The sequence below is a fragment of the Entelurus aequoreus genome, linkage group LG02 (genome assembly GCF_033978785.1).
Source record: "Entelurus aequoreus isolate RoL-2023_Sb linkage group LG02, RoL_Eaeq_v1.1, whole genome shotgun sequence".
Taxonomy (NCBI): Eukaryota; Metazoa; Chordata; class Actinopteri; order Syngnathiformes; family Syngnathidae; genus Entelurus; species Entelurus aequoreus.
Window position 1 is genome coordinate 69,806,407 of NC_084732.1, and position 26,731 is coordinate 69,833,137.

Sequence of the window (26,731 nt, forward strand, 5' to 3'; positions counted from 1 at the left end):
AGTCAAATATAAATGTCCTTTCCATTGTTTACATAACACTGAAGGAAACTCGTGCTGCAAAAACTGGGATTGACCCATCTGAGATGACTCATGACTGCGTCACAAGGCAAACCTCTCATCCCACAGCCTCTAATTCTATGCCAATCACAACATATTCCTCTTTTAGTTAAGCATGGAATGCATAAACATGATGAAAGGATCACATTTTTCTCTGACTAAATCAACTCTTTGACACTTTTTATTCTCTGCTTTTGGCTGATTTTTCTTTTATGTCTTGCGTGTGGGATCAGGATGCTTTGACTGATCTGACGGGGGATTCTGAGCGTTTGCCGGTGGAGGGGCAACAAGGGACCTGGCTTGGTCACAAGGTGAGAGCTAGATCACCCACTTTCTAATATGACTTGAATTGCCTGAGCTTATTAGAGCAGACTTCGGGTGTGCCGCACTTAACCCTTTTGTCTCTCTCCTCTCAGGGGATGGTTTACTCAGCAGAGTACATCAAGAAGAAACTGGAGCAGGAGATGATATTGTCACAAGCCTTTGGGAGAGACTTGGTACATGATTACTTTCTTGTGCAATAGCATCTTACTGCAGCTTACAAAGAATGATTATTCCAGAAATAGTGTGCCAGTGTGATGACTCAGGCTGTCTCTCACAGAACAAGGGCACCATGCATTACGGGCTGGTGATTGTTGGCCATTCTCTTGGTGCCGGCACTGCTGCTATTCTCTCCTTCATGCTGAGACCCCAGTATCCCACACTTCACTGCTACTCTTACTCCCCACCTGGTGGCCTTCTGAGGTAAGTTTACTAAGCATATCCCAAAAATTGATGAAAATGGTCTGTTTAGTATCTGAATGCTTTACCGTCAACAGAACAGTATCAGTATGGGCCAAATTACGTAAAAAAATGTGAGTGGACAATGCTGATTAATGCATTTTAATAACGATCACAAAAAATTATTCCCTCTGGCTGACACTTGATGTATTTTTGGTAAGCGACTAATTGTGTATGTCCATACACAGTCCGCAGCCGCGACCCTAAGTTAGTATTGCATTTCCTACAAGTACAATTATCACTGGAGGACAAGGCTAAATATGTTAAGCCTGGTATGTACTCTCGCGTCAAGTAGCTTGCGTCCCGTCTGACGATGTCTTGATTCGTTTTTAAACGATGCAACTTCCTGTTGGCCATAACATGTTTTGTAAAATAATAAATAAAATGTAATATTTAGCAAGGAAGGACAGCCAGCAAATGCTACTTCACCAGTGTTGAAGACGGTTTATATGAATCTGAAATTGTATTTATTAAATACGCAATCCGATCAATGAGCATGACACTTTGCTTGATAAAAAAAATACTTTACAGTTAATTTTTTTGCGCATGTGTGCATTTTATTTCTTAGATAAGCAAGTGACGCTGATTCGGTAGAGTGGCCCATGTGTTTGTGTACAAAGACCCACTGTATGTGATTGTTCCGCTTATCTGTCACTGTACAGTAGATACTGTATGTTTGCTGAGTCACATGTCTGCAGGGCACCTACTTTATATCATTACAGTGTATTCTATTCTGTGAGCTCACGCTTGACAAACGTTTCTTTTGGATTTGTGCGGACAAAGCAGATGTGCATTGAAGTTGCTTTCTCTTGTCGGGAAGAGTTTCTGCTCTACTGTATTTTTTGTTGAATACTTACCTTGTGCATTGAGTTACTTCCATTAATGAAGTAATGTTTGTGTGCAACTTTCTGGATCCAGTTTTTGATACATTGGCTTGGGATGAACGGTTTATAAGAGCAATTCTGCATGTGTGTTGTTTGGATCATGGGTGCAGATGGCCCTCGGGACGGGAGGCGTGATACCAATCCGTTCTTTTCACTTTTCCTACATAAGATGACACATTTTTTAAATTGATTTTCATTCTAGTGTGTTCGAAATGTACACAAATGTCGGAATTTTATTCAGGGTCCTTAAAGAGGAACTGATAGCTGCACCTACTGCAATCACTTTCTGCAACTACTACTATGGGAGAATATAGAACAATTCAATAAGATGATGACAATGTAACAACATTCTGTTTGTGGACAAATAGAGATACAGCCACCATAGCATGTTCAATAGCTTTATTTACTAAATGCTAACAACATGCATTCAATAGGATGTGCATTCGCTCCCACTGAGGCACGTACTGCCATTGCTAGCACAGCTATCGCTTCACTTCCTTTGCTGACGTCGCACGTCACTTGGCAACAAGCGCCGCTTTTTAAAGGGGTCAAATTATTTGAAAAAACTTTCTTGTGGTCTACATAACATGTAATGGTGGTTCTTTTGTCAACATTTTAAAAACCCCAAAACCAGTGAAGTTGGCACGTTGTGTAAATCGTAAATAAAAACAGAATACAATAATTTGCAAATCCTTTTCAACCTATATTCAATTGAATAATCTGCAAAGACAAGATACTTAGCGTTCGAACTGGAAAACTTTATTTTTTGCAAAAATTAGCTCATTTGCACGACCCCGAAAGGGACAAGCGGTAGAAAATGGATGGATGGATGGATAGAAGTTGATGCCTGCAACATGTTTCAAAAAAGCTGGCACAAGTGGCAAAAAAGACAAAGAAAGTTGAGGAATGCTCATCAAACACTTATTTGGAAAATCCCAAAGGTAAACAGGCTAATTGGCAACTGGTGGGTGCCATGATTGGGTATAAAAGCAGCTTCCATGAATTACTTAGTCTTTCACAAACAAAGATTGGGCGAGGGTCACCACTTTGTGAACAAATGCGTAAGCAAATTGTCGAACAGTTTAAGAACAACATTTCTCAACGATAATTTAGGGATTTTACCATCTACAGTCCGTAATATCATCAAAAGGTTCAGAGAATCTGGAGAAATCACTGCACGTAACGTTGAATGCCCGTGACCTTGGATCCTTCAGGTGGTACTGCATCAAAAAGCGACATCAGTGTGTAAAAGATATCACCACATAGGCTCAGGAACAATTCAGAAAACCACTGTCAGTAACTACAGTTTGTCACTACATCTGTAAGTGCAAGTTAAAACTCTACTATGCAAAGCGAAAGCCATTTATCAACAACACCCAGAAACGCTGCCGGCTTCGCTGGGCCCGAGCTCATCTAAGATGGACTGATGCAAAGTATAAAAGTGTTCTGTGGTCTGACGATTCCACATTTCAAATTGTTTTTGGAAACTGTGAACGTTGTGTCCTCCAGAACAAAAAGGAAAAGAACCATCCGGATAGTTTTTGGCGTAAAGTTCAAAAGCCAGCATCTGTGAGGTTTATTAGTGCCCAAGCCATGGGTAATAATTTACACACCTGTGAAGGCACCATTAATGCTGAAAGGTACATACAGGTTTTGGAGCAACATATGTTGCCATCCAAGCAACGTTACCATGCAATGCGAAGCCACATGTTACAACAGCGGCGCTTCATAGTAAAAGAGTGCGGGTACGAGACTGGCCTGCCTGTAGTCCAGACCTGTCTCCCATTGAAAATGTGTGGCGCATTATGAAGCATAAAATACCACAACGGCAACCCCGGACTGTTGAACAACTTAAGCTGTACATCAAGCAAGAATGGGAAAGAATTCCACCTGAAAAGCTTCAAAAATTGGTGTCCTCAGTTCCCAAACGTTTACTGAGTGTTGTTAAAAGGAAAGGCCATGTAACACAGTGGTAAAAACGCCCCTGTGTCAACTTTTTTGCACTGTGTTGCTGCCATTAAATTCTAAGTTAATGATTATTTGCAAAAAAAAAATAAGTTTCTCAGTTCGAACATTAAATATCTTGTCTTTGTAGTCTATTCAATTGAATATAAGTTGAAAAGGAATTGCAAATTATTGTATTCTGTTGTTTTTTACAATTTACACAACGTGCCAACTTCACTGGTTTTGGGTTTTGTACATAGACTATGTTCTATGGACCATTTTCAAGCCGCTTTCTGACCGTCTCCTCAGGATGCGCCGATTTGTGGGCGGTCTTATTTACATGGCTCAACTTCGACAGCGTCTTCTCCCAGTCGGCCATGTTGTAGTCCTGAGTGCTTCTCATATGGAGTTTACTAACCAATTTTGTTTAAATTAAGTTGATATCATTTGCGGACAGCTTGGTCCCCCGAATTCAAAAATCATTTCTGGTTTAGACCATATGTTTTTTCGTTTTTCTTTGTGTTACCAATCAGTTTGGAGTGTGTATCTGTGAAACAAATGAATAGTAATGGTTGGTTTTTGGGATGTATGGTATTCTGAGTTCTTAAAAAGAACAAGAATGTACACCGAACTGAACACCACGTCACAAAATTTGAGGGGTGGAGGTTTAAAAGTAAAACCTGTTTGAACAGAACAGTGTGGTACGGCCACAAGTCAAACCAAAGTGTTAGCTTCATATTATTTAGCAACAATTAATTTTTTCCACATCTTACTGTATTATACACAGTGTTGGGACTAACGCATTACAAAGTAGCGCGTTACTGTAACGCCGTTATTTTCGGCGGTAACTAGTAATCAGTTACCGTTACTACATGATGCGTTACTGCGTTATTTTACGTTATTTTGTATGTTGTATCGGCTAGAAACAGAAGATCTGAGTGTGTTTTTTTGGAGCGCTGCGGACCGCGGTGGAAAAGAAGAGGCGTGCTTTCTGTGGGTGGGGGTTGGGGGGGGAGACGTTCCTCCAGGGCCTATGTACTTCGGGGCTAACAACCTTCACTTTACCCGGAAGTTGGTCTTTACAGCTGAGGGTGAATAACGAGGCCGGCGGTTTTTTGCAACTTTGTGACTTTATTGGACGCAGCCATCCACCAAGCTAGAGCACCTGCACGTACTCACTGTCGCCGGTCCCTCACTTCTCTCGCCCACTCACTCACTGACGTCACTCACCTCACATGTATATCTTAAAGGGCCACACTCACACACACATACGCTACTCTCATAACAACTAACAAGACATCATGGTGGAGCCAGAAGTCGAGTGTCTTAACATTCTCACTACTTTTCTTTTGTCGAGCACAAAGAAACTAACATTTTAGTTAAATGTAAGTTGTGTCTTGGATCAAAGATCCTATCTACTTAAAATTAAAGTGTCATTATGTTGCAACTATTTAAAATAGTTTTGTCAATTTGTTCTGGCCTGAAATAAATTGGCCCTTTGAAACATATCTTTGTCTTTGTGTGTTGTATGTAGACCACATTGTTTGTTTGTTGTATGTAGACCACATTGTTTGTGTGTTGTATGTAGACCACATTGTTTGTGTGTTGTATGTAGACCACATTGTTTGTGTGTTGTATGTAGAGCACATTGCTTAGCAGAGTTCAGTGATGCAAATGCATGTCAAATTGATCAACACATTGTATTATTCTCCAGTGCAATAACAGTACTGAAATGAAGGCTAAAAGGGCATCAATGGGAGCCTTAAAAAACAAGGGGGGAAAAAAGAAGTAACGGAATAGTTACTTTTCACAGTAACGCATTACTTTTTGGTGTAAGTAACTGAGTTAGTAACAGTTACTTTTTAAATAAAGTAACTAGTAACTGTAACTAGTTACTGGTTTTCAGTAACTAACCCAACACTGATTATACATTTAGCCCTTAAAGAAAGTTTGGATTAGGTATCAGATATTTGAACCAGTTAAGGTTCTACATTGTATTCAGCTTGCACTTCCACACTTTTACTTCATGTGATGTATACCAATGTCTCCATCTTCTGTGCAACCAGTGAGGATGCCATGGAGTACTCCAAAGAGTTTGTCACCTCTGTGGTACTCGGAAAAGATCTGGTGCCAAGGTATCTTTATCACTTTGTACATAGTAGGAACAGTCCTCAGCATTATGGATTCATCACATACATACTTAATCTATTACTGGTGTCTTTTAGACTGGGCTTGTCGCAACTGGAGGGGTTCCGTCGCCACCTTCTAGAAGTCCTACAGAAAAGTAACAAGCCAAAGGTACGCTGCTGAAAACTCTTTTCTGTATACATACACACTTACAAAGTTGGAATGAGAGTAAAAAATCACTAATGAAATTTGCAATGCCACACATGTAAGGAAAAATTAATAAGAAATCCAGAGAGATTGGAAGAGTAACAGAAAGGTGTAGGTTACTGTAGGGATGTAAATATAAACATTATTGATTAACGCAATAAAATTTACGACTGTTTTAAATTACAATGATCGAAAAATTGTCATTGATAATCTCACTTTTATAAACTCACAGACTGACTAGCGCTCATGTAGCTCGCTAGCTTAAATGCTAACATGAATACAAAAGAGACATTAACATCTTTCCCCATTAAGAAACTGCGCCAAAGTAAACTTGTACTGTATGAACACATTGCTTTCTGAGCAACTAAGATATTCAATTGTGCACATCATATCTACAGTCTGTGCTCTGTTAGAACAGAGTGATCAATCTATACTCTCAGAGGAGTACAAGACTGAGGTGTTTTTATGGCGCGTTCAAGGACCGCTTAACAGAGTAGGACGCCACAATATACTTTAGTTATTTAAAAAGAACAACTTTATCAAAAGATATAAGTGTATGTGTAAGTACTTTTTGAGCACATTCAACAATATTGCGATAATGATAACCGTGATCATTTTGGTCACAGTAACCGAGATATGGAATTTTTATATTGTTAAATGCCTAGATTACTGCATGCTTTTATGGACAATTGGACATATCAAGTGGAGATGCAATGATTAAATCTATTAATTTGATTGGTATTTTGTTCCTTTTATGATTGCTTATAGAGTTCAATTAAAAAACATTTTTAAAATCTTGTATATTTCTAGTAAGTAAATTTAACGAGAATGCCAGGAACTTAAAATAAACGTGCATGGGAGCAGTGTACCTACGGTGATGTAGGTCACGCTTCGGGTGAGGTGGCCTGTGTATTTGTGTGGCGGAAACAGTGGAGTGCCGAGAGACATAGCTCAAAGAAGAGCGAGAAAGAGAGCAAAAGCCCAAAGATAGCGAGAAACGGTGTCAAAAGTTTTGCAATCATTTAAAAGTGAAAAAATTGCACTGTCAAACAGCGGTAGCATTTCACAATAGTACTATATTAATGATGCAGAATTACCAGAAAGCATCCTATTCCTAATAATAGCAGAAAACAAGTAGAAACAAGGTGTACTATTTTGGTAGATAATGCCATCTTGTATGTTTGACTTAAATTACAAATGTTTTATTCTTATATCGTAGCATCTACTAAAAATCAAACATCACTCCTCTAATTAGTACCTTATGTATATGTGTTAAATACATTGCCACTTAGTTATCATAGTCTTTTTGTATAATTGAGTTCCCGATGTATTATTTATTACTTGGTTTTAGGCTACACAGTTATTTTTTATTTTACTTTTTAACTTTAAAAATATAAGTAATATGTAGTGATGCTCCCTTAGTAAAATTACTATTTATATGCTGTGTGTATTTGTAAGAATAAAGATCAGGAGAAAAATATATTTTTTATTTATTTAAATATTTTTCCTATAAGAGGCTTTTCATATAAGATGCATTGAGGCTATAAAGTGTTTAATTTGACTATTCGGTTACTCAAACAAATTAATCGATAATCGATTAGTCAATTACTAAAATAATTGATAGCTGCAGCCCTAATATTAAATTAAGGTCACCTGTAAGTGTATTTTAGCTTCATCCTGAAATTTCACCCGAAAGCTGAACATCCCCTATTTTATTGTTAGTCTAGGGTTGAGAAGCTTCTTCATGAAACAGTCTTTCACAAAGTATTAAATATGTGTTGATCCAACAGTGGAGGATCATTGTGGGAGGCACCAAATGCATCCCAAAATCGGAGCTTCCACTTGAGGAGGATGATCCTCCGACTCAGCAAGCAGCACCCCCCAGCAGTCGCCTGTGGCTCCACCCAAGTGACCTCAGCATCGCCCTCTCCGCCTCGACTCCCCTCTACCCTCCTGGCCGAATCATCCATGTGGTTCACAACCATCCTCCAGAAACCTGGTGAGAGCGCTGATTTCCGGGCTCCCCTTTATTGTGTGTGTAAAATTCGATGCCACCCACTGGTTTTCCAATCCCTTCCTCAGTAGTTGCTTGAAAAGGACCGTTTCAAGCTGTTTACCGTTAAAATGGCAACCAAACAATTCAATGTGCGTCCAAGCAGACAGAAAGATTTTTGCTGCTAATGCTCTTGTCTAATTTATGCCATTTAATTTGACACATTTAGCTATCATTTTGTTCCCACTGTTGTTTTTTTAGCTAATGTGTCTAGTTTGTCACATTGTCGTGTTATTGTTTTCAGTAATGCCTCCCACATGTTTGCTTGGCTGTCAAAAGAAAAGATGATGAGGGGAGGTGTTGAGTCAATGTGTTTTTACTTTGTCGGTCTTATTGATTGACAGGCATTTTCTCTCTCTCTTTCTCTCTCCCCATATAGCTTTGGTCAGGAAGAGCCAACATATTCGGCTCTTTGGGGGGACAACAAGGCTTTCAATGAGGTCATCATATCACCTGCCATGCTTAATGAGCACATGCCTCTCATGGTGATGGAGGGCCTCAACAAGGTTTGTCTTAGTCGTGTGCATGTTGTTGATTCTCCTCTCTTCACTGACGCGGTGCTGGGATTTTCTTGTCATCAAATTATAGAATACAAATCTCCATTAATTATATGTACTGTATTTATTATTAATGGAATAATACCACTGTTACTACCCATCTAGAGCCAGGGATGTCAAAACAAATACCTCCCAAACTTATTTTTGTGAATTCCCAAACAAAAAAAATATATTTGTGAACAATTACGGCAATTCACGATATAAGCAATATCAACAAAATAATTTAATTTCCCATATTCAAAAATGAAGGCTATAGTCAATCTGCTTAATCTTCTTACACCAAAAGCCATCCTTTGTCCATTTCTTAAACAACATAACAATATTGACAATTTGAACAATACAGCAATAAACAGATATTTGTAAAAAAAAAAAAAAAAAGCAACATACAGTAGAACCTTGATTTACGAACTTAAGTGGTTTTGAACTGGGTTTGTAAATAGAAATGTTTGTATATTATAGCAAAGTTCTCCATAGGAAACAATTCAAACATGAACATTGGGTTCCAGCCTTGACAAATGTCCAAGTTTTAGTCAAAGTTTGTATACTTTGAACACAATATAAAGCGCTGTACCGTACTGTATATAAAACAAACATAACAAGGGGGTGTTTTTTATTTTTTTGTTCAGTAACAAAGCCAAAACAACAACTAGCTGAACTGTCATACTCATTTGTAGCCACCCTGCCGACACGCACACACACTGTCATTAGCCCTGTGGTTCACTCACAGCTTGAAATCACAAAACTCCTTAACTTTGACAGCCAGGTCACTGATTAGAAACCAAAAAAAAAATCCACTTAACCTTGTTGGTTAATATTCTTTGTGTGCAGCGTAAGGGAGGGGTATCGGGGAAAGGCAGTGTCGACAACACTGTAGATAGTTACTGAATGTTTCATGTCTTGTCCATTGCTTTCTTTGGACTGGTATTGAGCTAGCGAAACAAGAAACATGTTTTAAAAAGGCTAATAAAGCTTCAAACGCACACAAAGTAGCACAGTAGCTAACAGGAGCACTGCATACTTGCCAACCTTCACGATTTTTCCGGGAGACTCCCGAATTTCAGTGCCCCTCCCGAAAATCTCCCGGGGCAACCATTGTCCCGAATTTCTCCCGATTTTCACCCCGACAACAATATTAAGGCTGTGCCATGATGGCACTGCCTTTAGCGTCCTCTACAACCTGTCGTCGCTTCCGCTTTTTCACCATACAAACAGCGTACCGGCTCAGTCCCATGTTGTATGCGGCTTCTGCAGGCACACGTAAGTGACTGCAAGACATACTTGATCAACAGCCATACAGGTCACACTGAAGGTGGACGTATAAACAACTTTAACACTGTTACAAATATGCGCCACACTGTGAACCCACACCAAACAAGAATGACAAACACATTTCGGGAGAACATCCGCACTGTAACACAACATAAACACAACAGAACAAATACCCAGAATCCCTTGCAGTCCTAACTCTTCCGGGCTACAATATACACCCACGCTACCACCCAGCCCTCCCCACCCCCAAATCTCCCGAATTCGGAGGTCTCAAGGTTGGCAAGTATGGAGCACTGTGCTGACTGAGCAGTGAGCATCAGAGACAGAGAGCGATCAGCCGGCCACATTGGATGTTCATACACTGAGACAAGGTTCGTACACCAAAACATGTTTTTAGTTAGTAAAACAAAGAGTTCCTACAATTAAGGCTTTGTAAATCGAGCTTCCACTGTATTGATCTTATGCTAGTATCAATTCGTTACTGATACTATTCTTGTTATTGACATTTGGATCAATTGGCTCACTCGTAGTGCCTCATGCAGTAAGAAACATTCACTTATGAAAACAAATGAGGCCCAAGAATGATATTATTCCATTGTAGAGCAATATCCCAGCAGTAAGTAATACTGATTATTTGTTTTTGTTCCAGGGTTCCCCAATAGTTTTAAAGTATGATTTACCTGTAACCCACGGTGGTAGAGTAGAACCTCGATTTTCGTACTTAGTTGGTTCTTGAACATGGTTCGTAAACCAAATAGTTTGTATAGTGAAGCAGAGTTCCCCTAAGAATCAATGTAAACATCAATAATTGGTTCTAGCCTCGACAAAAGTCGTTATTTTAGTAAAAAACTGCACATTTTGAAGAGACTATAATGTATATACATCCTGTATACATACTGTATATAAAACCAACATAAAGGGGTAATAGCACAACAATCTATTTTTTATCCAATCAGCACAACAACATTACAGCAAGCTTAAATGTCAACACGCACACACACATAAAAGTCTCGGTGGTGCGCTCCAAAACTTAAACCACCATGTTGCTACAAGACAAAAAAAAAATTAAGTTAACTTTTATCTGCGAATATTTGTGGCATGGTTGAAGACTCTGGGAGTTTTGGAGTAATAAACTAGCAGTGGCCTCACCTTACAGTCACCGCTAGTGTTAGCACAAACTAGCAGTGTGACGGGATCCCTCATCAGCTTGTGTCCGGGTAATGCCTTCTCTTTTGCTGTAATAATGGTCCGCTGTGGCATCTTTTTTGGTCTCATCACAATTAAAGACTTGCTGCGGAACAAATCCCCCTTTCGCTGATAAAACCAATGAAGGCAGTGCTTGATAAACTCTTCCACTCGCCATAGCTTTGTTGAAGCTTGCAGAAATGCACATGCTCTTTCTCTTGGTCCTTGTGAAGATATTTAACCCCCTAGGCAATGTCCGCAAACATAAAGGTTATTTGATTTTATAATGGTTGCAAATGTGGACTTGCTTATTGAAGTGAAGGAGCTGCGAGCCCAAGCTAACTGGCCAAAACGCAAAGTCAGAGCAGTTGCCTAGCAACCCGGAGCTATACAGCGAGAGTTTGGACACATTTAAAGCATTTTTGATCACACCAAGTGATCTTTAAGACAGGCTGACACAGCTCTGACAGATAAAGCAAAACAATTGTGGAAATCAACTCGTCAGAAGTGCCGCTCGTCGTCTAAGCTCTTCCAAGTGGCTACGCCCGTATGTAGAGGATGTAAACAGGATGTGATGTAGGCGGCCCCGCCTCTTCAAAATGGCACACAAAATGAATGAACAAAGCGTTGGTACGTCGAGACATGGTTCTGTCACAGAGGCATATTTGGCGCGATGTAAACTTTCGTAGACCGAAAAGGTTGCAAATGTGGGCTTTCGTAAATCAAGGTTCCACTGTATATGTGCATTTTAGTCACTTGCAAATGTGATCAGAAGTTAAGGCCAAACCAAAAAATTTACCAGTTGGCCAAAATCCATGTAATTTTTACAATTATCAAACATAGTTAAACTCATAAATGCTGGGCCCCCCTTGAACATTTCTCTAACCTTTTCAAAACACAGCAACACACAGCACGACACAAATTTGTAACATGAGGTCATGTCTGAAACCTGTCATTTAATCGTCTTCACCTGGGTCTACTACCAAAGCATGGGGACTCTTCCTTTTCTCCTGATTGATTTGTTGTGGCATCGTCTGATGGTGTTTTTCTGGTATCAGGGTGTCTACGCGTGTGATTGCATGGGACTAATCCACTTGGGGAGTACGGTACTGCGGCGTACGGTACTGGTGCTGATCTGGGTGACACTTAAGCTTCCTTGGCATTTATGGGCCGCTCGTTAAAAGATGTATCTTCCTGAAGAAGTGTAACACTGTGTGATTGAGTGCGATACCTCTGGTATGTCCGCAGGTGCTGGAACCATTTTGTCCTCGGTCTGAGCGGTTAACTCTGGGAGTGGAGGCGCTTGAGGTCAATCAGTCCAGCAGCGACACCACTGTACACATAAACTCAAATAACAGTTTCCCCTCAGATACGTCCTCCCCTAACTCCGAAGACATGTACTGCAACGCCTCCCTTGCAGAGACAGAACTAGTCTCTATCCCGCTGACTACTATCAGTTCGTCTTTTTCAGATGCCGACTCCGTAAATCCTTGTGACCCCCAATCAGGAAGTCCTTCTGTTGCAGGCGAATCACATATTCTGCCACAGCTAGAGACCCAAACAGACTCACCTGACACCATCCTTTGCGTAGATGTGATTCCCGCTCCTTCTGAATTTGTACCCAGTGAGAACAGAATTTCAGTTAAGTTGGGAACATCTCTTAGCCCAGCACTACAAGAAGAAATTCCTAGTTGGTAACTATTAAGACTGCCAGTCCATGATCAGTGTGCATGTAAGTACCTACAAAGGAGCACAAATGTATTGAAACATGGTTTCCATATTACTGGGACCATTCAGCTCCTCCTCAAATACTGTGAAATTCTCCAGCCAGGTCACATTTTCTTCCTCCCATTGAAGGGATCTAAAACATTCTCCGAGACGTCTTGACTGTAAAAGCCTTCATTGTGGCTCTTTGCACAAAGAAAGTGGTAGCTGGAGGCGACAACAAGTCCAGGCAAGCTCCCCCACAGGACGTAAAGACTTCCTAACTGCATTCCACAGAGCAAAATGACTTTTATATTGTGGTTATGAATATGAGCCTATAGGCTATAAAAAGGGGGCTTGATCCTACATTCTCTATTTTTCAAACTTTTGTATATGTTTAAAATGTTGTACTTTTGTTCATAGGTTGGTGTGTTTTTAACTTATTTCTGCTTTCATTCGTGTGCCACTCCTTAATATCATGAATGAACTAGTATGAGAAATTCATGATTATCACGAGAATTTCAAGGAGAGTCCATATATGGCTGCCAGAACATTTCTTTTGGATGTAAGAATTATGTACCTAAACCGGAGTAATATAGCAATGGCAAAATGTGTTTTTTGGAGAGCTAGAAACCTACTTCTGGTCTCTGCTCATTTGCTTTTGCCACATCAGCTGTTTTTGAACAAATCACAGTTAGGTTCCAAAATATTCATCCAATCATGTCCAATATCCAATTATTTTTACTGTTTGATAATAACCATTATTTAAGAATACAACCGTGAGAGGAACAAGAGAAAAATAATGTATTTTTATCCAGTACACAACTTGAAATTAATGTAGTGTTTTATTAAAAATAACTTAAGATAGTCCCCCACTGGGATCCAATATCATTTCAAAGCCCCTGAAAAGAGCAAGACAGGACCACTTTAAGGTAATGAACTTAATGGGCCTTCCCTTTTCCCGTTTGTCTTGTGTCCTGTTGTTTTCCTTGCCTTGGCACATTTTGGCCAAGTGCCACAGCGGGAACTCCCCCAACTTCTCCTGCTTTCACGTTTTCTTTGTGTTCACAAAGCTCCCATGGTGACGACTTCCACACTGACTTTGCCTTCTCTCTCTCCACTTGCATGTAATTCCTTGCAGTCCATTATCTATTGCTTGGTCTTGAAACATTTTCAACCTTTCCCCTTCAGGGAGCTGTCTGTTTGCCAGCAGAAGCAGCAATCGGAGTAACTGGAAAAGGACATGTATTCATATAATTGGCCATGAAATAACCTCCATATTTGTATGACTTCCGACAGTGGCTGCCTGTTTTTACGAAGCATTAAAAAAAAGGGGTGACGTTCTGTTCCGCCGTGCATGTGCTAATAATTCTGTCATATAAATTATTAAAACACACATAGCTGAAGGCATTGCAGTATAAGAGCGCAGCTTCAATCCATCTGCTTTGTTTTTTTGCTTTTTATAATTTTGTCAAATATTAGCTATAGGTTTTCATGTGCCTACCCCGCCCACCTGTGCCAAATCATGCATACACATTAAGTGTACATCATTGAACATGTTAAGTCTTACGGTAATTCTTTGTTTTTTACCATCATTTGCCCGAATCATGTATTTTAACTCATTAAAGCGAACCACATCTAATTCATGTACTCATGTGTTTATTAACTGAGTTTCCATCACTTTCACCATTCTATACTCCTCTGCTTAAAATACAAATTTACTGGTTATGATGGTGTACTTGAGTCATATGTGCCGCTATTCCCTTAAATACTGTAAGACTTCCCCAGGCACCCGTGACTCCGCTGTGGGTGTTAAATGTCAATTGAAGTAGGTGTAAGCTCACTTTGACCTCAACCACTATGTACTATCATAGATGTTATATCTGCTGTTAAATATAGATGTAGCTGCAAACTGTCTTGGAGGGTATTTATCACTATTTCCTTCATTGTGTGTTTTATTCAAATACTAATAACTAGCGTATCTTAAGAGAGCTTTTAAACTTGCAACCAGGCTTAGATCTGTTCTGTAAGTCACAACATTTTTGGAATGTCACAACATTTTTGGAATTTGATGGGATGGATTACTTATAACTGATTGATCAAGTTACAGTATGCCCGCCATGCCTCATGTCATGTTTTGCTGCGTCTGTTTGGGACAGGTGCTAGAGAACTACAACAAGGGAAAAACAGCGTTGCTGTCTGCAGCCAAGATCATGGTGAGCCCGACAGAAGTGGACTTGAACCCAGAGAGCGTGTTCATGGCTGCGTCCAACGCGGCCCAGCAGCCGACGCCTACAGCACACCATCGCAGGAACAACAGTGTTCGGTCAGTATTGGGCAACATATGCATGAATGCCACTCTACATCAGGGGTGTCCAATTTTTTCCCACCGAGGGCCAAACATAGGAAAATAGAAGCACATGAGGGTCTCTTATACGACATGTATGTTCTTAATTACATGTTGTATGCTAAATAGTTACGTACATATAAAGAAAGAAAAATACTGCTTATTTGTAGTGATGGGCAAATGATGCCTCAGTGAGCATATGACACTCTCAATAGCTGCACTAATCCTGTGTTGCTGTTTTATAATCGTCGTCCGCAATCTACTGGGTTAAAAAGTCGCTATATTCTGCTTCCAAATAAAACTATAGTTAGCCTTTATTTTTTTAATGAGTAGCTGTGATCAGAATCAGAATCAGAATCAGAAATACTTTATTAATCCCCGAGGGGAAATTTAAAATTTCAGCACAATCCAAGATCAGACAAACATTACAGGGAGACAGAACAGATAAAGGTAACCTGACTCTCGCCAGGTCCTTGTAGTTCGCTGAGCTCTACACAAAGATCTGGGATCAAGGGCAATGCAAACTCCTTCAAGATAGCAAAAAATAATGAACCAATCAGAATCGCCGGGCGGGATTTCATAGATGTGATGTTGCGCCGAAGCGACTGTTTGATTCAAACAACAATGGAGGCACGCAGTGAGGAGTCTGCTGACATTGATTCTGCTATTGCAACTGTTTTGTCGAATCTATCGAATATTAATTCTTTAAAAGATGAACAGAGAACGGTTTTGAAGGCATTTATTAACTTTTCGCTCTGTTGTTATCCAATACGTTGGCTGTTCTGTTTTGGATTTCCCAGCGTCACTCTCATTAGCGTCACGGGTTGATTTCGATGTGAGTGGTTGAAGTAGCACGTCATTCAAGATTCAAGACAAGTGGTTTACCCAATCACATACAATTTTTTTTTTTTTTTTTACAAGGCCCCGCCTTCTGAAATACATCTCCTATTGAGAAGTCCCAGATCCTTGTGTGGAACTCAACGACCTACAAGGATCTGGTGAGAGACAGGTTAGCAAAAAGGAATATAAAAAGCGTAACATCTACCAAATCAAATTCCTTGTGTGTTAAACTTGGCCAATAAGTTGATTCTGATTCTTTAGTTAATGAACCCAATAGCAAACAGAAAAATAACACTGCCTTAAAGGCCTACTGAAACCCACTACTACCGACCACGCAGTCTGATAGTTTATATATCAATGATGAAATCTTAACATTGCAACGCATGCCAATACGGCCGGGTTAACTTATAAAGTGCAATTTTAAATTTCCCGCGACACTTCCGGTTGAAAATGTCTAGATATGATGACGTATGCGCGTGACGTCACGGAGAGAACGGAAGTATTCGGACCCCATTGGATCCAATACAAAAAAGCTCTGTTTTCATCTCAAAATTCCACAGTACAGGACATCTGTGTTGGTGAATCTTTTGCAATTTGTTTAATGAACAATGGAGACTGCAAAGAAGAAAGCTGTAGGTGTGATCGGTGTATTAGCGGCGGACTACAGCAACACAACCAGGAGGACTTTGAGATGGATAGCAGACGCGCTAGCCGCCAACCTCACCTTGACTTCCTCCGTCTCCGGGCCGCCGACCGCATCGGTGATCGGGTAAAGTCCTTTGTCGCTCCGTCGATCGCTGGAACGCAGGTGAGCACGGGTGTTGATGAGCAGATGAGGGCTGGCTGGCGTAGGTGGAGAGCTAATGTTTTTAGCATAGCTCTGTGAGATCCCGTTGCTAAGTTAGCTTCAATGGCGTCGTTAGCAACAACATTGTTAAGCTTCGACAGGCTGGAAAGCATTAACCGTGTATTTACATATCCATGGTTTAATAGTATTGTTGATCGTCTGTCTATCCTTCCAGTCAGGGGTTTATTTATTTTGTTTCTATCTGCATTTGAGCCCGATGCTATCACGTTAGCTCCGTAGCTAAAGTGTTTCGCCAAAGTATTGTCATGGAGATAAAAGTCACTGTGAATGTCCATTTCGCGTTCTCGACTCTCATTTTCAAGAGGATATAGTATCCGAGGTGGTTTAAAATACAAATGAGCCCTTGTACCTAAGTTACGGTCAGAGCGAAAAAAGATACGTCCTGCACTGCACGCTAGTCCTTCACTCTCACGGTCCTCATCCACGAATCTTTCATCCTCGCTCAAAGTAATGGGGTAATCGTTGCATTCTCTGTCCGAATCTCTCGCTGCATTGTAAACAATAGGAAAATATGAGCAGCCCTTCCTCCTGTGACGTCACGCTACTTCCGGTATAGGCAAGGGTTTTTTTTTATCAGCGACCAAAAGTTGCGAACTTTATCGTCATTGTTCTTTACTAAATCCTTTAAGCAAAAATATGGCAATATCGCGAAATGATCAAGTATGACACATAGAATGGATCTGCTATCCCCTTTTAAATAAAAAAAATTCATTTCAGTAGGCCTTTAATTAGCGCTATAAGATCAAAATGATCCCAGACTTCTGAATTTTTCCTTCTTCCTAGATTCGTTTCAATCGACAGGGGTGATAAAAACTGATGTCTAACGCGGCAAACCACTGCGACTGCTTTTAGTATGAGCTGTGACTTGTGAGACGAAAGGGTTGCTTCCTGATAAACGCTTTACAGTCAAATGACAGAGTGACACACACACTGAGCCTTTCGAGGACGCAGTATCACACTGTTTCATAAGGCATTAATCCCTTAGTATCGTTTGACCCATCGCTACAGTACTTTTGTTTCACAGGTGACCAAATAGCTTGCAACTGTTTTTATTCAAAATTAGGACGCGTGCATCATTTCATGTTCATAGTGTGAAAATTGTCCTCGGGGCTGGACTTTGGACACCCCAGATTTTACATGATGTGTGTACAAAAAAAACAGGGCTATTTAACATTTTTGCAGTAGATTCCTAAAATCACCAGAGCACTAGCGGTTTTTTGCAGTATGTCTTTAAAAACAGCAGAGGACTCATGTCATAAAGAGGATCTTTGGCCAGCATTTTTGTAGCGCGTTCTTAAAAACAGCAATACGATCCTGTCATATACTGTAACTTAAGGGTAACTCCTTTAAGGGGTCATATTGGGATTTTGTTTTACATTTAAAACACTTCCTTGTGGGCTACGTAATGTGTATTGGTGGTGCTTTGATCAACAATTTGCATAGATTTTGTTTTACAGAATATTTTTAAGCTGATTTCTGACCGTCTCTTCAGTATATGCAGTTGTGTGGCCAAACTTAGACCATTGTAAACACATCGGAAGATGTTTGCATTGACATTTTAACCGCCAAAAAGGCCAGCGTCCACTTGTATTCGGCATAACAGGGCTATTGTCTCTAGAAATTTGCAACTGATAAGATAAATAGAATAAAAACAAAAACGGCAGAGGATGCTGGTTCTCAAAATATGAAAAATAGTAGAAAGAGAAGTCTGGCCCCCCAGTCCTTGGCTTCCTGGAAATGTGGGCCCTAGAACGATTTAGTTGAATAGCCCTGGTCTACAGTATATAAATCCTCACAGCTGACAAAGCACATCAGAGCAAAAAGTAATCCACAATGCCAAGTGAATCACATTACTGCTGCACTTATCATTTCCCCAAAGCTGAACAAAAATGTTTTAAGTTTTTAGCAAGGTGCAAGTTAAGGTGAAAACCATTAAGGTTTTCTGAAATTGCTGTTTGCTCTATAAAACATGAGACTCATTTTCAAACTCACTGCCACTAATTTAATTTGTTTTGTTTTCTCAAACTTGTAATTTTTGTCTGTTATGTTTGTTTAACAAAAATAAAGACAAAAAACATTGTCACGGTAAGAAAGCATGCAATCACTAACTCTTCAATCATGCACCCTTCTCTCATGCACGCATGCACAATGTTTGACCACAGAGCAGTTGCAACGTACGGTAGTATTCAGTTCCTTCCACGTTTTAGTCCCTGTCCCATGTCTATGCACTGATAGAGGTCGGTATGTTGTGTTTCCTGCATTAGAAGCACCCACTTCTGATCTCACACTCTCCCATCCCTGTTTCTGGTGTTTACTTGATCAGTAGTCGCTACACCACATGGACAAAAGATTTGGATACAAGACTATTTCACCCAAGACCTGTCTTTTAGACTGTCTAAAAGAATGTGTGAAATGCACAAACTGTGTTTTAGTCTAAAGCAAAAGAGTTTCAGGTCAAGGCTCACATGTTCTTCCACACCAAAGTACAAAGGGTCTTCCCCAAACTGTTTCCACAAAAATGGAAGCATGAAATGGTCACGGTAAGCCGAAACATTAAAATTCTTGGTAAATTTGTCTTGTCTCCTCTCAGATTGAGCAATAGATGTGTCGCAAAGCTTTTGTCCATATGTTTAACCTTTGCCCACTTTCCACGTCTTTGTAGTTGATATCTTCTTCACGACTATCCTGCTACTCTGTCACTACTCTCCTTTCTCCCCCTCTCCTCTAGTTCGTGTGCCCAGTCTGAAATATCTCTGGATGGTTTCTCTGAGTGTCCTCCTCCTCCAGTACCCGTAGTGTTGCGTGGAGCACGAGAGCGCCTCACTGTAGAACTTAGAGACCGCAAAGCTCCCCTGGCTGTCATGGAAAGCTTGTCAGACGCCGAATCCGTATACAGTCTGGATTCCCGGCGCTCTTCTGCCGCGCTTAGAGGTTCCCCATTGCTCAGTAGCCTCCCTTTTCCTTTGGATGCCACCATTCCAGAAGAGAACCCATCTCTCAGCTCTCGCACTGAACTACTGGCTGCTGACTGCCTTTGCCAGGCCACACCAGAGCACCTGGGAGAAATCAGCCCTTTCTTTACGCCGTCAGATGCTGCATCCAAACCGGAGTACTCCATGCAGCTGTCCCCTGCCACGCCTCGCTACAGTGGACAGTATTCCCCTAAGCCTCTCATGCCAGAGCAGAACCCATACCCCCAAATTTCTGTTGATGTGCAACAGATGCCTGGCATCTACAGCCCAGGTAGCACTCCCGACGCTCCCCTCAGTCCGCAGATTGCTTCAAGAGCAATGGATGGAGACATGGATCAGTGGGACTTCTGCCCAGAGACCAGGCAGGTAAACACTCCTCCTCCACCCCAGCTATCCAACGGAAACCCCAGCAGGACAGTACTAGAATTCGCCCAGTATTTGGACTCTCTATTCAGGTTAGATGGCAGCAGCTCACCGCCGTTGGATCTCTCTGACGGTGAGTCTGAGTCAGGACGTGGCTCCCTCGGGCATGTCGAATGCTTGGCAGACGGACCGGATGACAAACAACTTCTGGCCAGGGCAACTCTGGAGCCCAACCTGGTCCCTAAGCCCCCACGCACTTTTGCCGGATCGGCTGATCCTTCCTCTGGCATCTCCTTGTCACCCTCCTTCCCTCTCTCATCTTCTGAAGAACTCAATGACCTTTCACCCGGTGAGGGGGTTCCACCTGCCATTCATTCGCTACGAACATCTCCCCCTATCCACTGTCCTGAGGAAAACACTCTGTCCTCTATGGTGTAGTCAGCTCTATAAGCTACTCCGCAATGAAGAGGTACAGTCGTCCCAGATTTAAAAACATATCACAGTACGTGCATGCAATGGAATGTAGTCACTCATCAGAGATCTATGGACAGAGTTTGACTCTCTAGCTTTCAAATAATTTCCATTCTTCAGGTGTCCTCCCCCACTTGAACTATGTTTATAGCATTTTCACACTATTGCAATGACTGCAAAAAAGATACCTCTCTGCATGCCAGGGGGCTGTGCTGCTTTTGGGTGGAAAAGAACAACTGTAGCTACACGATGCCGTTCCAAAACAAGTCGTGAGACGTCTCAGCATATGTTCACCCCCCTGACTCCACTTTAACGATACCAGGAGTAGTTACCTTATCCTAGCAGGGATTCAAAAACTAACACTGTAGAAAGAGCCAGTTTGCATAGGCGCATCTTCTCTGGTTGGTGTACTCTACTTTTTGCACCCTCAGCAGCCTCAGAATAGTTTTTTTTTTTTCCTCTTACTTTTTATTTTTTACTTTTCAATCAGGAATGTGAAGATGGACATATGTCAGTCGCTGTGACATGACACAATGTTCCTCAGGTCTATTCAGAGTTGGTGTTAAGAAAAGAGATTGTGTGTGTGGGTAAAGTCACGTGTCTTAAACATTTAGTGATTGTGACAAAAGTTAATACGGACGCCTATGGATGTTTTTAAACTTTTTGGTTACTCTTTATAGCGCATGATATTTATTTTGTATTTCTTTTCAAAGAGAACTCGTCATCAAGCCACTTGGGCTGTGTCTCAAATTGAACACTTCCGTCAGTGCACTCCAATATGTACACTATGCCCCGTTGCCAACTCAGTAATGAAAGTAGCTATTGGATGTCCTAAAATCTGTAAGAAGTGGTTAAGTGACGTCATTCAATTATTATAATATGCCCTTACGCAACAATTTTGCGAATGTCTTCTCCCTCTATTTCCGATCAACATTTGCAATAAACGTGATTGTTCTGACACATCGATTAGTTCTAGCTCCAATAGCTCTTTGTCTCTTTTTAATTCCCACTGCAAGGAAGCTAACACTCTAGTAAATCAATAAGAGTTGTGGTTGCTCACTGAGTTGACTATCTGAAAAAATTGCACGTCACATTTAACCCAAAAGAGCTATACACGCGGAAGAAAATGGATGGATGGATGGAGCTATACAATGATCAACATATATAGGCAGGAACATAATCCAGGTTTAAGAATGATACATTTTTTCACACGAAAATCTCCAATAACGTCAGAAAAAAATCGCTAGTAGGGATGGGTACCAAGTTTGGTACTTTTATAGGTACTGACTGCAGTCAGTCAGTATTATTATATTATTAATATTGTTTAAAACAATACAATAGAATGTACTACTAAAAACTGCAATAGTTTTATGAAGTAATGTAATAATGTATAGTATTTACCTTAGAGAGTGGACTTTTATGGTATCTCTTGCGAGCTGCTTTTCCATCAAACATACTATCAATATTTTCTCCATATTTTCATGAATAAATGTCCTTTTGTTTAAAAATGGTTTTAACAGCTTAAGCTGGCGTTATTTTAATATGTATGGACTCATTCTGCTTCAGTGCAATGCTTGCACTGCTTCGCCAGGTCAGGTACACACAGACCTCAGTAATGTTGCTCCATGATTTTTTTCTTTAATTCAACAAATATCATCTGCTTCTTCTCAGCGCTGTCCTTCCCCACTCACATTCTTTGTTCCCATGCAAGTGAATAAAGAAAGTGAGTGAGTTTGCAAGTGAAACATCTGTTTCACTTGCAAACTTCAAACGGGGTTCACTGTGACATTTGCTAGCAATCAGGCGAATCCAAATTGTTGCTTGCAATTTATAGCATAAAAATTAGCTGAAGGACAGCTCCTATTCAAGAAACTGTAAGCCCAGGTACCAATATATGTGATTGGATTTTTATAGCACCTTTTTAGACACTCAAAGCGCTTTACACTGAGAACCCATTATCCATGTGGTAAGCTACACACTTTGTATCCACATCTACCTTGGGGTAGACTGATGCAAATGTGGCAGCCAATTCGTGCCAACGGCCTCTCCGACCTCCATTAAAAATCAATTCACACCCATATACCAGTGTGGGCTGCACTGGGGACTAGGAGGGCGCAGCAGTCACAGGGACTGTTAAAGTTGGGTTTAAAACTACCAAACCCTACAGTTTCTGGATGACTCGCTCTACCTCCATAGCCACTGCCACCCTATATAAGTGGCAACGCTGATACTATGTACTTAGTACTTTGTTTTTGAGGGCACATATTTTGACAGTGTAGTGCTGTCCCAAATCCGTTTTTGTCCTTGTGCACACACAAGGACGATCGCAATAATTATCCCCTTTTTTTCCCCTTCTTCTTCTCCCCTTCTAAATTCTGAATTGCAAGCGCTCTAGTTCGTCCCTACCATTCCACTTTCTAGCCAAAATGGCGATTATTGAGGGTGGTTAGGCTCCAATGTTGCACACTCATGGATGTAATTTGCAGTGGGGAAATAGTAGTGGGGGCTTTTACCCAGCACTTTTTCAAAAAGCAGTTTTTATCCCCTGCACCTTTTAAGGTCCAAAAATGTCATGCTATTGAATTAGACTGACCGTACGTCCTCTTTTCCCCGGACATGTCCTCTTTTGCGGGGCTGTCCGGGCGGAGTTTCTTAAATGCCTCAAATGTCCGGCATTTTGAGTTAGGGTTGCATGTATTTTCAATGTACGTTCAGGGTTAAGAAGGGGTTAAAAACTAAAAAAATTGTGAAGGTGTGCGCACGCAGCAGCATTTGTGAGGGAGGGGCAGAGACAGAGAGAGAGAGAGAGTTATGATAAACGCGCATGCGTCGCCAGGCCCTGCTTTTTATCGATAGATTTATTAGATTTAATTTTTTATTATCTATAACGGGTGTCAAAAGTGTGCCCCGGAGGCCATTTGCGGCCCACAGCTAATGTTTTAAAGGCCCACGGCACATTCTAAAAATACTATTAAAATAAACAAAAAAATAACAAAAGTTGAAATAAAAAAGCTTAAAGGTGAAATGTAATTTAGAAAAAGTTGCAATGTTGACTAATAAAACAAAGCTGTTTTTTTTTTCTTTCAAACTGTCATTGCTCAAAACATAATATTGAATCAAAATCTAAGTTATTATGAATTATTGACCTATCCAAGGTTCCGATTACTTCACATCAAATATTCCACTTTGAAAAATATTTTTGGTGAAAGATTTTGCATATTTTGTGTGTTTGCCATTAAAAACATAGTTTTGTTTGACAAAAAAGGGCGGAAGACAAACAAACAAAAAAACAACATAAATAAAACTAAAACATTTTTAAATGAGGGATAGATCTGAAGTTGAGGTAGACTCCAGAGATTTAAGCGTTAAATATAAAATGTATGTATGCCCTGGCACACCATTATCATAATTTCATGACCGAAGCAAAACACTTTTTACACTTTTATACTGAAATAAATACACCTACAACTTATTAAATAAAAACATAGAAAAAACTACCAGCAGCGGTAAAGTTTAGATCCATGAAGGAAAGAAGAAAGTGAATGAATGTTTATAACTGAATACATTTACATATGTATACAAATTTGTTTTCTTTTTTATAATTTTTTTTAATGAATTAAGTAAAGTTTATGACAACCTTTTTCCAAAACACAATATAGAATGTGAGAAATAACAGGATAACGTTTATAATTTTTTTTCAAAACGCTTACAAAAAATGGGACCCCAAAAATTTACTGTGGGACCCTATTATGAAAATTCCTAGCACCAACACTGCTGTCAACAGAGGAGAAAAAATGCTTTATTTAAATAAATATATTATTTATAAAGCAAGTTCTAGTATCTTTGGCAAATTTTCACCTAGTCCCGGCCTTGGCGTGCTGCCCGGCTTGGCACGCATATATGTGTCCTCTTTTTGGGATTTCAGAATATGGTCAGCCTATATTGAATGGAGACAAGTCAAACACTAGCGCCAGGCGGGAAAACGGACGCTCCATCGGAAGCTTGTCCCTTTCGACTGTCCATAAGCTTGTTGATTGGCTTTCTAGGGCTGCCTTCTTACCAACGTGACAATGATTGACAGACCACGCAATCAGATATTAAAAATAAGGAAGACGTATTAAAAAACCCCAATTAAGGTTAGGTGCACCACTCAAAGGTAGTTATGTTGTTGACTAAGACTTGCCCTCGGCGAATAAGGACGCAAATTGCAGAGAAAGTTTTTGCCATTCTTGGTATCAGAAAGTATTAATCTTGGTTTGATTCCCAGGCAAGGCATTAAAACAATCTTGAAAAACCCAAGCAAAGTTATTTATTTCAATGTTGTTATTTCGTACAAACTCTAAATTAGTGAACAATCACTTATAGTACTCCAAAACATCTAATCCCTTAGAAACACGCTGTTTACGCGAGCCAGCCACTTCTGAAATCCAAAGTTGGTCCCTGGTTAGGCTCGCATGTTGCAGAATCACCATGTGGGCCGTGTTAAATGCAGAACCCGGGAACTTACCGTACTTCTCCAAGCCTTGGTACGGAAGTGTGCGAGTTGAGACACAGCCTAACGGGACTGACATTCGGGCACTCTTGGGCACATTATGTTTGCTCAGGCCCCCTCTTTGCCAAATAAATGATTACAGTGATATTGCCAAATGTATTTTTCTGATGTACTTTTTGTATATGTTTACTGCTTTATTTGAGCTATGTTTACTATCTCCTACCCCGCTCATTCCCATGTAGACTGTTACACGCCACAGGAAAGACATCACCTGACTCTCCATGGCTTTCCGGTCACCAACCGCGTGTGTTTGTGTCGACATTCTGGCCGCAATAAACCCTTTAGCTCGTAGTTGTCTTTCACCCCTTAGCAACCGTAACCCCTCTTTTGAGGCGTTTTACTAACACGAATGCTACCGTAATCGCGCCATATCAAAGAAATCCTCTCCCGACCCTGCATCCTCCAATTGTCCCCAGGATGTAATTTTTCTCATTCTCAAGGTGCTCTCAGACATGACGGACGTCAGGTGTTTTGCTTCCCTTTAATCTGGTTCGCCTCGTTCTTCCTTGAGGTTAGACTGCGTGGATAAATGAGCAGGCAACAATTCTACACATGTGGCAGACTATCTTCCATATGGGGGTTAACAGGACGGCTCACTACTTACATTATTTATTACCATAAACTGTTTTCACTTTTATTGCTGTATTTGATGGTGTTGTTATCCTTATTGCTATTGCAAACAGATTGGTTTGATATCAGTGTTTTTTTAATTTTTTATTTCATTTGATAGTGAATCATTTTTTAAAACATTCCCAGTATAAGAATTGTGATTTCCCCCCCCCCCGTTTAAATGGAAAGGTATTTGACATACTGCCATGACATTTTTACTAATGTTCCGTAGTGGTGAGACATTCTGCAGAATGACCTTTTGTGCAATGCCCAGCCCAGAGTCGCCATGGTGATGTGTACAGTTTTTGTTGGGAACCAGAGTTTTTACTCGAATCTTGCCAGATTACGGACACTGCACAGATAATCTTGCCAGTCCCACTTGTCTCTCTATCTCTCACACACACACACACACATGCACTTTGGTTACACACCCGTTTCGTAGTTTAGCTTTCAGCCAGTCAAAGCAATGTGTACAGCACCATTTTCTGTGTCTAATTATGTAAGCAGATGTCTAAAAAAATAATGGGTTCCAATAGTCATGTAGAGAGCAACTATATTTAAAAAAAGAGAGAAAGTATATCTCTATATTTAAAACATCAGTATTGACAGAGTATGAGAAATAATTCATCAGAAAATTATTTATTTTAACTTGTCAAATTTCCAAATTGGTCTATAATGAGCTCGGAATATTTCCAAGTATGTAGTGTCCATGTTTACCTAATCTGCTTCCTTCCTCTCCTGTCCCCAATGAGAATGTATGTGATCCCTTCCCTTACTGAAACTTTGCCTGTTATGGAATAAATTACAAACCATGAAAAGAATGCTGTCTCCGTCTCATGTATTTTTTCCCCACTTTTATTTACAAACCCCAAAACCAGTGAAGTTGGCACGTTGTGTAATTCTTAAATAAAAACAAAATACAATGATTTACAAATCCTTTTC

At 40.3% G+C, this 26,731-nt stretch overlaps 1 protein-coding gene across 2 annotated transcripts in view; it reads left to right on the forward strand.

The window, feature by feature from the left end:
• Positions 1–26,594, forward strand: part of LOC133638650 (diacylglycerol lipase-alpha-like) — an 84,817-nt gene extending 58,223 nt beyond the window's left edge. The window contains exons 12-21 of one of the 2 annotated variants that reach the window (XM_062031472.1): positions 291–368; positions 474–554; positions 659–801; positions 5,732–5,800; positions 5,891–5,963; positions 7,790–7,998; positions 8,432–8,558; positions 14,927–15,093; positions 18,890–18,907; positions 19,551–26,594. In XM_062031472.1, coding sequence (XP_061887456.1) covers positions 291–368; positions 474–554; positions 659–801; positions 5,732–5,800; positions 5,891–5,963; positions 7,790–7,998; positions 8,432–8,558; positions 14,927–15,093; positions 18,890–18,907; positions 19,551–20,595 — 2,010 coding nt within the window. In that variant the 3' untranslated portion in view covers positions 20,596–26,594. The remainder of the gene's footprint in view (positions 1–290; positions 369–473; positions 555–658; positions 802–5,731; positions 5,801–5,890; positions 5,964–7,789; positions 7,999–8,431; positions 8,559–14,926; positions 15,094–18,889; positions 18,908–19,550) is intronic. The other variant, XM_062031480.1, reaches the window with a different exon arrangement.
• Positions 26,595–26,731: the final 137 nt, after the last annotated feature.